Consider the following 12,614-nt stretch of genomic DNA (forward strand, 5'->3'; position numbering starts at 1 on the left):
AGGTTTTCCCCAGGATCCCCCTCCATCCCTCACACAGCCACTCACACACACCCCCTATCCAGGAACCCCTTTAGCAGCATATCATGTTTTGAAGGTATCTCAAAAGCAACTTCAAATCATTATGTGCTGCCACTGGGAGGCTTCGGAATCCCCACGTCTATTAGAACAAAACAATTGAATTCCGATTCTAAACCCGTGTTCCGAAACGGCGTTCTATGGAACCCTGGTATGGTTCCGTCAGTGTGCCTGGCATTAGCAGCACATCATTACTGGTACTGGTCTCTAGACTGCCAGTAAAGACTGTGCTGCTCCAGTCAGACCCACAGTGTCATCATCATCGAACCAGCAGTAAGGTATCTGGACAGGGTTTTTGGTGTATATGGATGTTCATTGTGCAAGAATTAAGGATAATTTATCATAGTTTTTGGTATTTCATAGCAGTGATTCTAATGGTAGTTAACAATTATACTTTCCATCGATTATAACCTAATAATGCACTTGGAAAATATAGAACCTCATTGAGAACATCCATTTTCTTGTTAAACGCTATAGAACTGTTTTCATATTTAACAGCAGTATAACTACTGTGTTTTAGAATAACTTTGATCTTGCTGCAGTGAAACTTCGGATGGAGCAAGTAATTGACCCTGCTGCATTGTAATAAAGTGTTGAACTGATAAACTGTTGTATCGTCATCATACTTCAGATATATAAACCCTGTGCTGTAATATCGGTTAATATTCAGTTTTTCATATTTTGGAGAGGCTTGTGAAAGAGATGTTCCCAGCTCAGACATGACTTCTGTCGGCTTCGCTGCTCAGGGCCAAAAGCATTGGCAGTGACATTTTGTGTTTCTCAAAGTTTGCATCTTCGGTTGTTGTGGTGTTGATTTACATTGTTTTTTAGATTATTCTGCAGAGTGATCAGATGCATTTTAAATAAAAGCTTAATTGGCAAAAAATAAAAGCTTATCACAAAACTCCCAGGTGTCACTGTATGGGGCCCTGGCTCAAAACGGCCAGCTAACATCATTTCACTAAGTCATATCATCTGCTCTTCGGAAAGTGTGAATGAGTACTAGTAAGGTGAACTCATCATTCCGATTGGATAATCAGAGCACACTGATTTGCTATAAAAAGTGACTGTGCATATACTGACCTAACTTGACCATTAAAAGCCTTTAAAACTTATGAAATGTTTATCATTGTTTTCCAGTATACCATAGAATCACTTATTCTTTTTTTTGTACAAATACTAATGCGGCAATCTTTGCAAAACTCCAAATTTGTCACTGCCGATACTTTTGGCCTCGACCGTCAATACCCTCTGCAGTGACGTTCCATCACAAAGGTAAACGACTTCCGCTGGACACCAGAGTGAAGCGGCAACATGAAACTGACATACTTGAAGAAAACAACCTCCAAAAAAATGGTTAAATACAAAATCGAGTTTATTCAAGATAATTCAGTCACATGCTGATCACGTGACCAATTTCTACCCATAAACTACAACGCAAAGACTCCTTGTGCTCTGATAAACTAGGAGTGTTCTTGTTCATCAGGAGTGAATATTTATGTGTCCCCCATCTTAGGTCCTACAGCTGTTTCTTAAAAACAAAATGGTGACACAGATCTAAACAATCATCTAACCCTTGACCTTTCCTACAATACGATAGTGATGACCTCTCTTCTTTCTCACCATAGTAACAAACAGCTAACAAGTACATGATTTTACCATTTATACAATTTTGATTTGTATGCACTGATGAGGGAAAAAATTTAAATAAATCTCCAATAGTGTTAAATATTGCTATTGGGATTGAATAGATCAGTGTGTGTGTGGGGGGGGGTTGAGAAGATAGGACAGGAGTATATTGCTATATTGTGTATATCATGAAAACAATATTAAAATGGCAGGAGGTAGGTATGTGTGGGGATAAAAAAAAAAATTCTGAGTGGGGTAGGTCATGTGATCATGTCTTCTGTCTGCTGAGTGGAATCAGTGAGACATCATCGCTGTTGATCATCGGTGCTCAAGATCAACGTGTTTACGTCGGGTCCACAGCCATCTGTGACAACGGGGCAAGTCCCTCCTCCTCAGAGGTCAAAGGTCAGCGGGAGAGGAGAGGCAGGTCGCTGGAATTCATGATGAGGCTGGAGTCAAGATTCAGGTTGTCTAGGAGGGGAGGGGGATGGGACAACGTATATTAAAAAATATGGACCTAATACACAAGCACACTTGTTTTAAACCTGAAGTCAGATGCTCTATCCAAAGAGAACAGTGTAAACTAGTGTTGTCACAAAAACCGGTACCCAGTTGGTGCTCAACAACAAAACGGTACAATACCAAAATATCTGAAGTACTGGGTTGCAGTCAGACGCTGACAAGCAGTGTTGCCTCCCAAAAAATACAATCAGAAGATGCTAGTGGTTCTCTGACAAGTCGCTAAATTTAGCGACAGTCTTTAAATTGGCAACACTGGACAAGCAGCTAATGCTGCAGGGGCTCAACTAAAAGTGGAAGAGCCGCGTATGGAAATACTTTGGGTGTGAGGCAGATGAGAACATCGTCGATCAACAGAAACCAATTAGCTAACATCCCTGTTCATGTGTCCTTCATGGTTTGCAGCAGACTGCAAATGCAATACCCAATACTGGGGCATATGAAAGGAGAGTGCAAACCAGGGTTAACACATTCTTACAGAGGCTGGAGTCAGGTGGCTGAGCGGTTAGGATATTGGGCTAGTAATCAGAAGGTTGCTGGTTCGGTTCCCGGTCGTGCAATATGAAGTTGTGTCCTTGGGCAAGGCACTTCACCCTACTTGCCTTGGGGGAATGTCCCTGTACTTACTGTAAGTCGCTCTGGATAAGAGCGTCTGCTAAATGTAAATGACATATTGTCGATATTTGTGTTTTGGGATTTATATTTATGTTTTGTGCTTGTGGCGCGACCAAAGGTTTAAGAGCCCCATGAAGCGTTTTGAACCCGCTCTTTCTATTTCTTATAAACAATGTTCCAAGTCAAGATTCATATTATGGAGCTCTACATATGATCTCTAAGTCATCCGCTGAGCTCCCTAATGTCTACACTCAGTCCAGTCTCCACACACATTGTTTGCCTTTTGGCCTACATGCATTGTGATTGTATTGATGTTCTGTTGTTGTCATAAGTAGGCTACAGCCTTAGATATTGTAGGTGACTGTTACTGTCAACAAATGAGAGTTGTTCAGAATTTTTTTGGTTGCTTTGGTATCGAAAATGGTATTAAGTACCATGAAATTGCACTGGTATTGGTACCGAATACTGAAATGCTGGTACCATGACAACACTAGTGTCAACACAAAAGCTGACTAAGCTACCTGTATATCTGAACACATGGCAGCGTCGACACCAGTATTATTTATTTACGTATGGGACGGGGACACAGGTAAGTCAGGTGGCTGAGCGGTGAGGGAGTCGGACTAGTAATCCGAAGGTTGCCAGTTCGATTCCCGGTCATGCCAACTGACGTTGTGTCCTTGGGCAAGGCACTTCACCCTACTTGCCCCGGGGGAATGTCCCTGTACTTACTGTAAGTCGCTCTGGATAAGAGCGTCTGCTAAATGACTAAATGTAAATGTAAGTGGTGGATTGTTTGACTACAGATCAAGAGCCCCAGGTTCAAAACCCCCCATATAGGATAAAAGCATCTGCTGAACGAAAACATTGACGCTGAATCCGACTCTTTCCTCACGTGGGTCCCTGACGTTTCTTACCCTGGTCAAAGTTGATCTTCTTGGCAGAAGACCCCTCCCCCAGCCCCTCAATGTCCACCAGGTCGCTGTTCACGTCCGAGTCGTTTAGAGCGCTCAGAGTCACGTCTGGGAAAGACGGGGACAGAGAATGGTCATGGTAGTTGGTGTGTGTGTGTGGGGGTAAAACCGATAATGGTAGTGATGTGGACTCTAAGTGCCAACAACAAGCTAATTTATCTTTATAGAAAGTAATGCTTAATAAAACTGTACATGTACAGACTTGTCCTAACAGTGTCCAATATCACACACCTAACTGTAACTTCACTCCATCCACACCTCCCACACACACACACTCACGTAACAACCCCCCACACACACACACACACAACAACCCCCACACACACCCCTCTCACCTGCCGTCTTCTGTTTCTTCATGGTGGGGTGTCCCTGGGAGGAGGAGCCCTGGAGCCCCGTCGTCACGATGACCTGCCCGGTCTGCGCGGCCATGACAGTTGGCCCCGCGGATGTCACCATGGCGACGGCAGCCTTCTTGGAGTTCTTTCTGGGGGAGTCGGAGGAGAGTGGCACCTTGTTCTCGTACAGCTTCCTCTTGACTGTCGTCTTTATCTGGCCTCTGGGGGGGGAGAGGGGGAGAGGGTGTGTGTGAAGGTGTGGGGGAGAGGGGGTGTGGGGTGGGGGAGAGGGTGTGTGGGGTGGGGGAGAGGGTGTGTGGGGTGGGGGAGAGGGTGTGTGGGGTGGGGGAGAGGGTGTGTGGGGTGGGGGAGAGGGTGTGTGTGAAGGTGTGGGGGAGAGGGTGTGGGGGAGAGGGGGTGTGGGGGAGAGGGTGTGTGTGAAGGTGTGGGGGAGAGGGGGCGTGTGAAGGTGTGGGGGAGAGGGGTGGGGGGGAAAGGGTGTGGGGGAGAGGGGGTGTGGGGGAGAGGGTTTGTGTGAAGGTGTGGGGGGGAGAGGGTGTGGGGGAGAGGGTGTGTGTGAAGGTGTGGGGGAGAGGGGGCGTGTGAGGGGGTGCAGTAATGAGTGTACAGTCTCACAAATTTGACTTTGAAATAAATCTAATTGTGTGTTGCTGTCAGGCTTCCTCCCTCTCCGGCCATCCGTCTTCTTAAGAAGCCTGGCCTCCTCCTACAGGCCTGCCTGCCCTCCTCCTAAAGGCCTGCCTGCCCTCCTCCTAAAGGCCTGCCTGGCCTCCTCCTACAGGCCTGGCCTCCTCCTACAGGCCTGGCCTCCTCCTACAGGCCTGCCTGGCCTCCTCCTACAGGCCTGGCCTCCTCCTACAGGCCTGCCCTCCTCCTACAGGCCTGGCCTCCTCCTACAGGCTTGTGTTTGGGCCTACGCCTGGGAGATGGGTCTAAGTAGGGCTTGTGTCACTGTTTCAACGTGAACACTACCATTTTAAACAGTAGGGTGAACAGGCCTAGTGAAAGAGTAAGACCAGGTGAAGTCCCCCTGAATAAATAAAAGACGGGCAACAGAGAGAGAGAATATTAAAAGTCTAGAAGGAAACGGACAGACGGCCGGACTGGTGGATACAAGGCCGGACTGGTGGATACAAGGCCGGACTGGTGGATACAAGGCCGGACTGGTGGATACAAGGCCGGACTGGTGGATACAAGGCCGGACTGGTGGATACAAGGCCGGACTGGTGGATACAAGGCCGGGCTGGTGGATACAAGGCCGGACTGGTGGATACAAGGAGGGATGGCGGCATGTTTTCTTACACGGTGCGCTCCTTGAGGACAGAGCTGAGGGCGTTGAGGTCGTCACCGAACCTCACCACTGCCGATCTCAGGTGCTCAATCTCAGTGTCCGTCCACTTAGCTCTGCAAGGAGACACACACACCGCTAGGGCCTGTTCACACACTAGGCCTTTGGCCTAATCCAAATACTAGCCCTAGACCCTTGGGCCCAATCCTAACACTAGACCCAATGAAAATATTAGCCTTAGACCCTTGGGTCCAATCCTAACACAAGTTCTGAACAGCCAAAACTATGTCCAGATACTCCCACGTATTAGGTTTAACTAGGTCGTTTCTGGACTTGGTGGTTTAGGGAGAACAATCAGTGAGACAAGCCCTGACTTGAGGAAACACTGCCTTCAGAATAAGGCAAGCTTGGTGTGTGTGTGAGTGTCTGAAAGGTGTGTGTAGAAGTGTGTGTGTCTTACCCCGCAGGGCTGGAGTCAGCGACAGGGTGTAGCTGCATAGTGAGTTCGCCCAGCTTGGTGAAGGCAGCTCCCGCCGCGGAGAAGATCTCTCCGACCTACCGGCCACCGAGATATAAATAATTAATTTAACAGCCGCGTCATGGGACGTACATGTTAATGCAACGGATACAGGCTTGTTTAAATCTTATGAACGTGCCCGGTCGTGTTCTAAGCGGTTGTTTCTATGATGCATAAATTCACCAAGAGAGTAGCGACACCATGTGGACTATTATGCAAATTAATGGAGGGAGATATGAATTAAAACTTTTTTTTTTTTTTTACAAAAACGTTACCAAAAACCTGCTAGTTTTAACTTATTGTTGCTTAATGTACCTTGTTATGGTTTAGCGTTAAGTCTACTAGAATAGAATAACCTAGTTGAGCAGAGTAGCGACAATGTAGCCTATCGTATTTGCCTACATTTACAACCTAGCAGCAGTAGCCTAAGTGATGATGTCGTACAACATTGTAACATTTGCCAAGCATTGCAGCAAAAATCAAACCATACGATAACTCACCTTTGTTGAGGCCGAAGTCATTTTCCCGATTGCTAACTGAGTCAAACTTAAAGCGTTACTGTACAGTTAGAAACAAAAAACGATTAGCTAGCTAGGTTAACTAGTAGCCTATTCGTGAGGTTTTGTAAGAGAACTAGGCTAACCTAGCGTAGGCTATCTTGTACTGTCGTGTAATTTCTTCACAATTTCGGAAGCGTCCTGCTAATATTCTTACAAGCAGAATATAAATATTTATATGAACCATCACATTTTTATTGATGGTGGACTTATAACTGGATTAGTGTGTGCTATGATGGTTAATTGTTACACACACGTAGATAGCTACGAGTTAGCTAGCTACATTCAAACAACGACATCAATGGGCAAACGGAAGTATCGTATGTACGCTCTGATAAATGTGGAGTGCTGATTGGTCAACAGCGAACAAAATATATATTATTATTTTAATTCTACATTATATTTAATCACTGTTTTATTTCGTACCATTAATAATAGTATTGGTGTTGTTAACTGTAACCACGCAAATTACATTTTTGCTTTAGTTTAGTCCAATCGCAATAGCGCAATCTTCTTCCTGTTTCAAGTCACCTGACTAAACTGGTGACTGACCAGACCAGAGAGAAGTTGAAACTTGGTAGCTGTTTCACGGAAGAAGAGTGTGCCAAAAGTGCCTTTTCCCCACTTTAAATGTTGAGAAGTCGGACAACAACGGGAATTTAGATTTAGTTTTTTGACCGAAGTCTTGTTTTCAGACTTGAGACCATGGCCTCTTGTTTATTTTGCGGTCCGAAGCTGGCCGCTTGTGGAATGGTTATCAGCATCTGGGGAGTCGTTATGCTGGTAAGAGTCAGCTAGCCTGCTAGCTATAATTATAAACATGTATGCCGTATAATCGTGTATTTTTGTGTGGCTAAGCTTAATAATGTCACTAAGAGTTAACCATGCACATTTATATATTCCATTGTCACTTATGTGTGAGCTGTTGAGTTAGGTATGTCACAATCTGTTGAATGCAAACTGCGTCTTGAGTTGCTTATCAGAATATGCTAAATCAACAACAGACAGAGTAGACCTATCTCAATAGAGCGTAACCATTTAGTAATACCATTTGTTTACCACCTAATAATGAACTGTCTCTCTCCCTTGCCCAGGCGATGTTGGGTATATTTTTCTCCACCCATTCTGCTGTGCTTATCGAGGACGTGCCGCTCACAGAGGCTGACTTCAAAGATGAGTGAGTTTCCTCAGACGGCTAGCGTTCTAGAACAGAACTTTCAACTTTTGAGAATTTAGATCTCTCAGAACACCCCCTTCCCTGGTTTGTCAGTTCTGTAAGCAGCTCCATGCTGAAGGGAATGGCCACTGCGGTGTTAATAATACTGGGATCATTACTAACCCTAACACCCCCCAAAGGCCCTAAGGTTGTTGTGAAGAAAATGTCAGCCGGTCCTAAATTCTGACATCTCTTGTAGAATGACCGTCCAGTGATTTCCAGTCACCCATGTTTGTCATGGGGCACTTTTGACTCATAATGGGGGAAGAGTTCCAGGAATATCACACACACGTGACACACAGAGGGGTGGGATGGGTGGATAGAAGGGGGTGGGGGCACAGTTCTAGTAAGGAGCCTGGTTGAGGAACACTGAAATAAGAGATTTTTGGGGGGACAATGTGAACGTTTCCCTTCCTCTCACCTCTCTGTCTCTACCTCTCTCTCCCCCACAGTCAGAACCCCCCTCAGAACATCTACCGCCTCTACAACCAGGTGGGCTATAACTGCTTCATAGCGGCTGGCTTCTACGTGTTGGTGGGCGCCCTGTCTCTGTACCAGGTCAAGCTCAACAGGCGCAAGGAGTACATGGTACACTAATGCCCCCTGCTGGAGGGGAGGAGATACTGCACCACCGTGACACGGGAGAGGAGAGCTTCCTTTGACCCGAGTCTGAGCGGCAGTTTTGTTGTACGTGTTTGTGTATGTAATGAAAGAATCGGATGAATGAAATAATCTTTACGACAGAAAACAGACTTTCGTTGGTTTAACGTGTGATTCACTGGTGCTCGGTTCTTCTAGAATCTTGCCTGTTCCGTGTGTTCTAGAATGCTTGCCTTGTCTTGAGTGTTCTAGAATGCTGTGTGTTCTAGAACGTGTTCTCTCTGATTCTCTAGTGTGCCTTTTTAGACAGAATGTCCTTTTTCCTTATTGCGTGCCTTTGATTGGACTACAGAAATCAACAAATGTGCCAACCACAACTAACTGTAGTCACATCAGTTCCGTTGATAGTATGGGATTTTGAAAACAAACATTTTAATTAAACATAACCAGCATTGATACTCTTCAGAAATAAAAGTTTTTTTTTAAAAAGAAAATGGCTTGATTTTTATTACTCATACAGCTGGGAAAACAATGCAAAAAGTGCATTTGCAGTACAGTCATAATAAATAGATCAGTATCACGTCACAGTGTATTTGTCTCCGTTTAATAGGCTTATATATATATATATATTTGTCTGTGTATTTGTCCCCGTTTTGTCCACAAGCATTGCGTCTCTAGATGGTTATGCTGTTCTCTATGCGGCTGGGCAGCAAGAAGAGGTACGGTAGCTCCGCCCCCTCGTTCTGGCTCAGGATGTGCTTCTCTATGTCTTTAAGTTCCTCTCTGAACTTGTCAATCACCTCCCGGGCCCGCCCCTCCGTGAAATACTCCTCAGTGTATTGGCCCAGAGGAACCTGAGGCAGGAGGCAGGGAACGAGGAAGGGAAATGAGAGAAAGAGAGAGAGAGAAGAAAGCAAGTAATATATTAATCTATATGAATTTTGTTCTATCCAATCTCATAAAATATAAAACCATAGAGTTATGAACATACAGAGGCACGCTCACACATACAGGAAGAGAGGCTCTTAAAACTGCGTTTTACTAGCAGAATGGATCAGTTATTTGTGTACATTTGTTCACCGCACCCGGTAGCTGCAATGTGACAAGTAATCAGCTCGTCCCCTGTCTCTGACCACCGGAACACTGTCCCAACTACGCACCTCTGATCCTTGATCTTCTGCACAACTCTATATCCCCTATCTGCATGCACAGGAAATGTCATGTTTTGGTCAAACGGTGGATCTGATCGTGAAAGTCTTCTTACCGCGTCTGGTTGTGCTCGGCCAAGGTGCCATGTGATGGCCATCTCCACACACGATTGGCTGATGTCGGGCAGGGTGTCCATGATCAGCGCCATGGTAACGGCGTCCTTGTCGGTGGGGGCGGGCTGCCTCATGGTGCAGGGGGTGTTGGGCACCCAGGCACACCAGTCGAACTGGGGGGAGAGGAGCTGTCAGGACAAGTGGAGCTTTGTGTGTGTGTGTGTGTGTGTGTGTGTGTGGTACCTGTCCATTGTTAGTGGCAGCGTGCTGGGTTGTGCTGGTGAAGATGACCACAGACAGCAAGGTGACCAGCTCCTCTCTGGTCTGCAGCACGCCAGGCAGACCTGGGCAGAGGACGACACCAAGACCATCAGCCCTCCGATCACACCTTCCACACACACACACACACCTTCCACACAGACACACGCACGTACACACACACCTTCCACACACACACACACACCTTCCACACAGACACACACGTACACACAGACACACACACCTTCCACACAGACACACACACCTTCCACACAGACACACACACCGTTCGGCTTCCTCTATTCTCCATGGAGCTACACCCACAGCTTTCTTCTTCTGTGGTGGACATGGGAGGGAGGAAAGTTACAGTTGCAGGAAGTGAGCTGAGGAGGACTGACCGAACGTGGGGATTTCCCCAAAGCCTTCCTGGACGACGTCTTGGATCCAGTTCTGCAGCTCAGAGTCCTGGAGCACGTCACTGTCCGTCTGGTAGTACACACGCACCATCTCTTCCACAAAACTGACAAGGGAGCGAGAGAGCAGCTTTAGGTGTGTGTGTGTGTGTGGGGGGTGATCTGGGTGTGTGTGCTAGTGTGTGGTGGTGATCTGCGTGTGTGTGTGTGTGCTGGTGATCTGTGTGTGTGTGCTGGTGATCTGTGTGTGTGCTGGTGATCTGTGTGTGTGTGTGTGCTGGTGATCTGTGTGTGTGTGCTGGTGATCTGTGTGTGTGTGTGTGCTGGTGATCTGTGTGTGTGCTGGTGATCTGTGTGTGTGTGCTGGTGATCTGTGTGTGTGTGCTGGTGATCTGTGTGTGTGTGTGTGCTGGTGATCTGTGTGTGTGTGTGCTGGTGATCTGTGTGTGTGTGTGTGTGTGCTGGTGATCTGTGTGTGTGTGTGCTGGTGATCTGTGTGTGTGTGTGCTGGTGATCTGTGTGTGTGTGCTGGTGATCTGTGTGTGTGTGTGCTGGTGATCTGTGTGTGTGTGTGCTGGTGATCTGTGTGTGTGTGTGCACCTGTGGATGCGTCCCAGAGCAGCATGCTGTGCTCTCTGTAGTGGTAGTCTCTGAGCTGGGTCACCCCACGCTCCAGGAAGTCTCTGCGGGGCTGCAGAGACTCGTAGGTCAGGACCTGGTACTCTCTCTGGGCCAGCACCAGCAGACCCTCTCCCCTGTAGACACCACCTGACACACACACACATTTACACACATAAATATACACTCTCACAACACACACCCTAATCATCAAGAAATGAGAGGCAGTGAAGGGGGAGAGAGAGAGGAAGGGAGAGAGGAAGGGAGGGAGAGGGAGACTGAGAGAGAGGGGGGAGAGAGAGAGAGAGTGGGGGAGAGAGAGAGAGGAAGTGCAGCAAGAGAGACTTGAGGAGACTGACCCGTTTGAAGATGCCGTCAGCAGAGATGAGCTGTGTGCGCCCCCTGCAGTTGATCTCCAGAGTGTAGCGCTGGTGGGGGGCCAGGAGCTGGGGGGGGGGGGGGGTTTGCATCATTGATGAGTACTTGATGAGAACTCTACTAAACTCTACTGTACTCTATTGTTCTTTACTCTACTCTGTTTTAGGCTTCTCTGTTCTCCTCTCTCCTCTCCTTTCACTGTGTGTGGAAATAAGTTTGGGAAAAAACTTTCTAAAGGTTTGTTTGAAGTTTTGTATTTTTTTGGGGAAAGGTTGATTTTTCTGGGGGATTTATTTCTGAAAAAACAAAACCTTTGTGTATGTACCTTGTAGATGGGGTGTACAGCAGGCAATTGTCTGAGCGTAGCCACACAGAACACCTCCACCACCAGGTGAGTCCGCAGCAGGTGCGACAGCAGCTGGAACACCTGGAACTCAGCGTGACGGACCCACATCTTGGCCAGCAGCCAGGCTAGCGGGGGGTCCCGTGCCAGGAACACGGGCGTGTCCAGCCCTGGGGTCTGGCCCAGCTGGGGGACGAGAGGGGAGGGGTGTGTGTGACAGTGTGTGGGTAGGTATGTGTGACAGTGTGTGTGTGACAGTGTGTGTGATAGTGTGTGTGTGACAGGCTGTGTGTGACAGGCTGTGTGCGACAGTGTGTGTGCGACAGTGTGTGTGTGACAGGCTGTGTGCGACAGTGTGTGTGTGACAGTGTGTGTGTGACAGGCTGTGTGTGACAGTGTGTGTGTGACAGTGTGTGTATGACAGTGTGTGTGATAGTGTGTGTGTGTGACAGGCTGTGTGTGTGACAGTCTGTGTGTGACAGTGTGTGTGTGACAGGCTGTGTGTGACAGGTTGTGTGTGACAGTGTGTGTGTGACAGTGTGTGTGTGACAGTGTGTGTGTGACAGGCTGTGTGTGACAGTGTGTGTGTGACAGGTTGTGTGTGACAGTGTGTGTGTGACAGTGTGTGTGTGACAGCGTGTGTGTGACAGGCTGTGTGTGACAGTGTGTGTGTGACAGTGTGTGTGTGACAGGTTGTGTGTGACAGTGTGTGTGTGACAGTGTGTGTGTGACAGTGTGTGTGTGACAGTGTGTGTGTGACAGTGTGTGTGATAGTGTGTGTGTGTGACAGGCTGTGTGTGTGACAGTCTGTGTGTGACAGTGTGTGTGTGACAGGCTGTGTGTGACAGTGTGTGTGTGTGACAGTGTGTGTGTGACAGTGTGTGTGTGACAGGCTGTGTGTGACAGTGTGACAGTGTGTGTGTGACAGGCTGTGTGTGACAGTGTGACAGTGTGTGTGTGTGACCCACCTGTATAGCGATAGGGATGAGGCCCTGG

General features: G+C 47.4%; 3 protein-coding genes across 4 annotated transcripts in view; 1 reads left to right on the forward strand and 2 right to left on the reverse strand.

Annotated features, from left to right (window-relative positions):
• Positions 1-1,427: 1,427 nt before the first annotated feature.
• Positions 1,428-6,985, reverse strand: zgc:92664 (uncharacterized protein LOC436695 homolog). 2 transcript variants are annotated; one of them, XM_067261456.1, is made up of 6 exons: positions 6,474-6,985; positions 5,917-6,011; positions 5,471-5,572; positions 4,148-4,368; positions 3,756-3,860; positions 1,428-2,175 (listed from the first exon to the last, which is right to left on the reverse strand). In XM_067261456.1, exons 1-6 carry the CDS (start codon positions 6,492-6,494, stop codon positions 2,111-2,113), a joined length of 609 nt encoding a protein of 202 aa, XP_067117557.1. In that variant the 5' UTR covers positions 6,495-6,985; the 3' UTR covers positions 1,428-2,110. The 2 variants fall into 2 exon arrangements, with proteins under 2 accessions (XP_067117557.1, XP_067117558.1); XM_067261457.1 differs by lacking the exon at positions 5,471-5,572.
• A 79-nt stretch (positions 6,986-7,064) lies between these two features.
• LOC136967612 (ribonuclease kappa-A-like) lies at positions 7,065-8,840 on the forward strand. The gene is made up of 3 exons (XM_067261459.1): positions 7,065-7,313; positions 7,625-7,707; positions 8,199-8,840. Exons 1-3 carry the CDS (start codon positions 7,236-7,238, stop codon positions 8,341-8,343), a joined length of 306 nt encoding a protein of 101 aa, XP_067117560.1. The 5' UTR covers positions 7,065-7,235; the 3' UTR covers positions 8,344-8,840.
• The window catches only part of alox12 (arachidonate 12-lipoxygenase), a 5,348-nt gene continuing 1,492 nt past the window's right edge, over positions 8,759-12,614 (reverse strand). Inside the window, exons 3-10 of the mRNA XM_067262001.1 lie at positions 12,587-12,610; positions 11,601-11,804; positions 11,243-11,343; positions 10,855-11,034; positions 10,265-10,386; positions 9,852-9,952; positions 9,611-9,781; positions 8,759-9,200 (exon numbers count right to left, since the gene is read on the reverse strand). Of these exons, the coding sequence (XP_067118102.1) occupies positions 9,021-9,200; positions 9,611-9,781; positions 9,852-9,952; positions 10,265-10,386; positions 10,855-11,034; positions 11,243-11,343; positions 11,601-11,804; positions 12,587-12,610 (1,083 nt within the window). The 3' untranslated portion in view covers positions 8,759-9,020. The remainder of the gene's footprint in view (positions 9,201-9,610; positions 9,782-9,851; positions 9,953-10,264; positions 10,387-10,854; positions 11,035-11,242; positions 11,344-11,600; positions 11,805-12,586; positions 12,611-12,614) is intronic.

This window comes from Osmerus mordax, chromosome 23 (genome assembly GCF_038355195.1).
Source record: "Osmerus mordax isolate fOsmMor3 chromosome 23, fOsmMor3.pri, whole genome shotgun sequence".
Taxonomy (NCBI): domain Eukaryota; kingdom Metazoa; phylum Chordata; class Actinopteri; order Osmeriformes; family Osmeridae; genus Osmerus; species Osmerus mordax.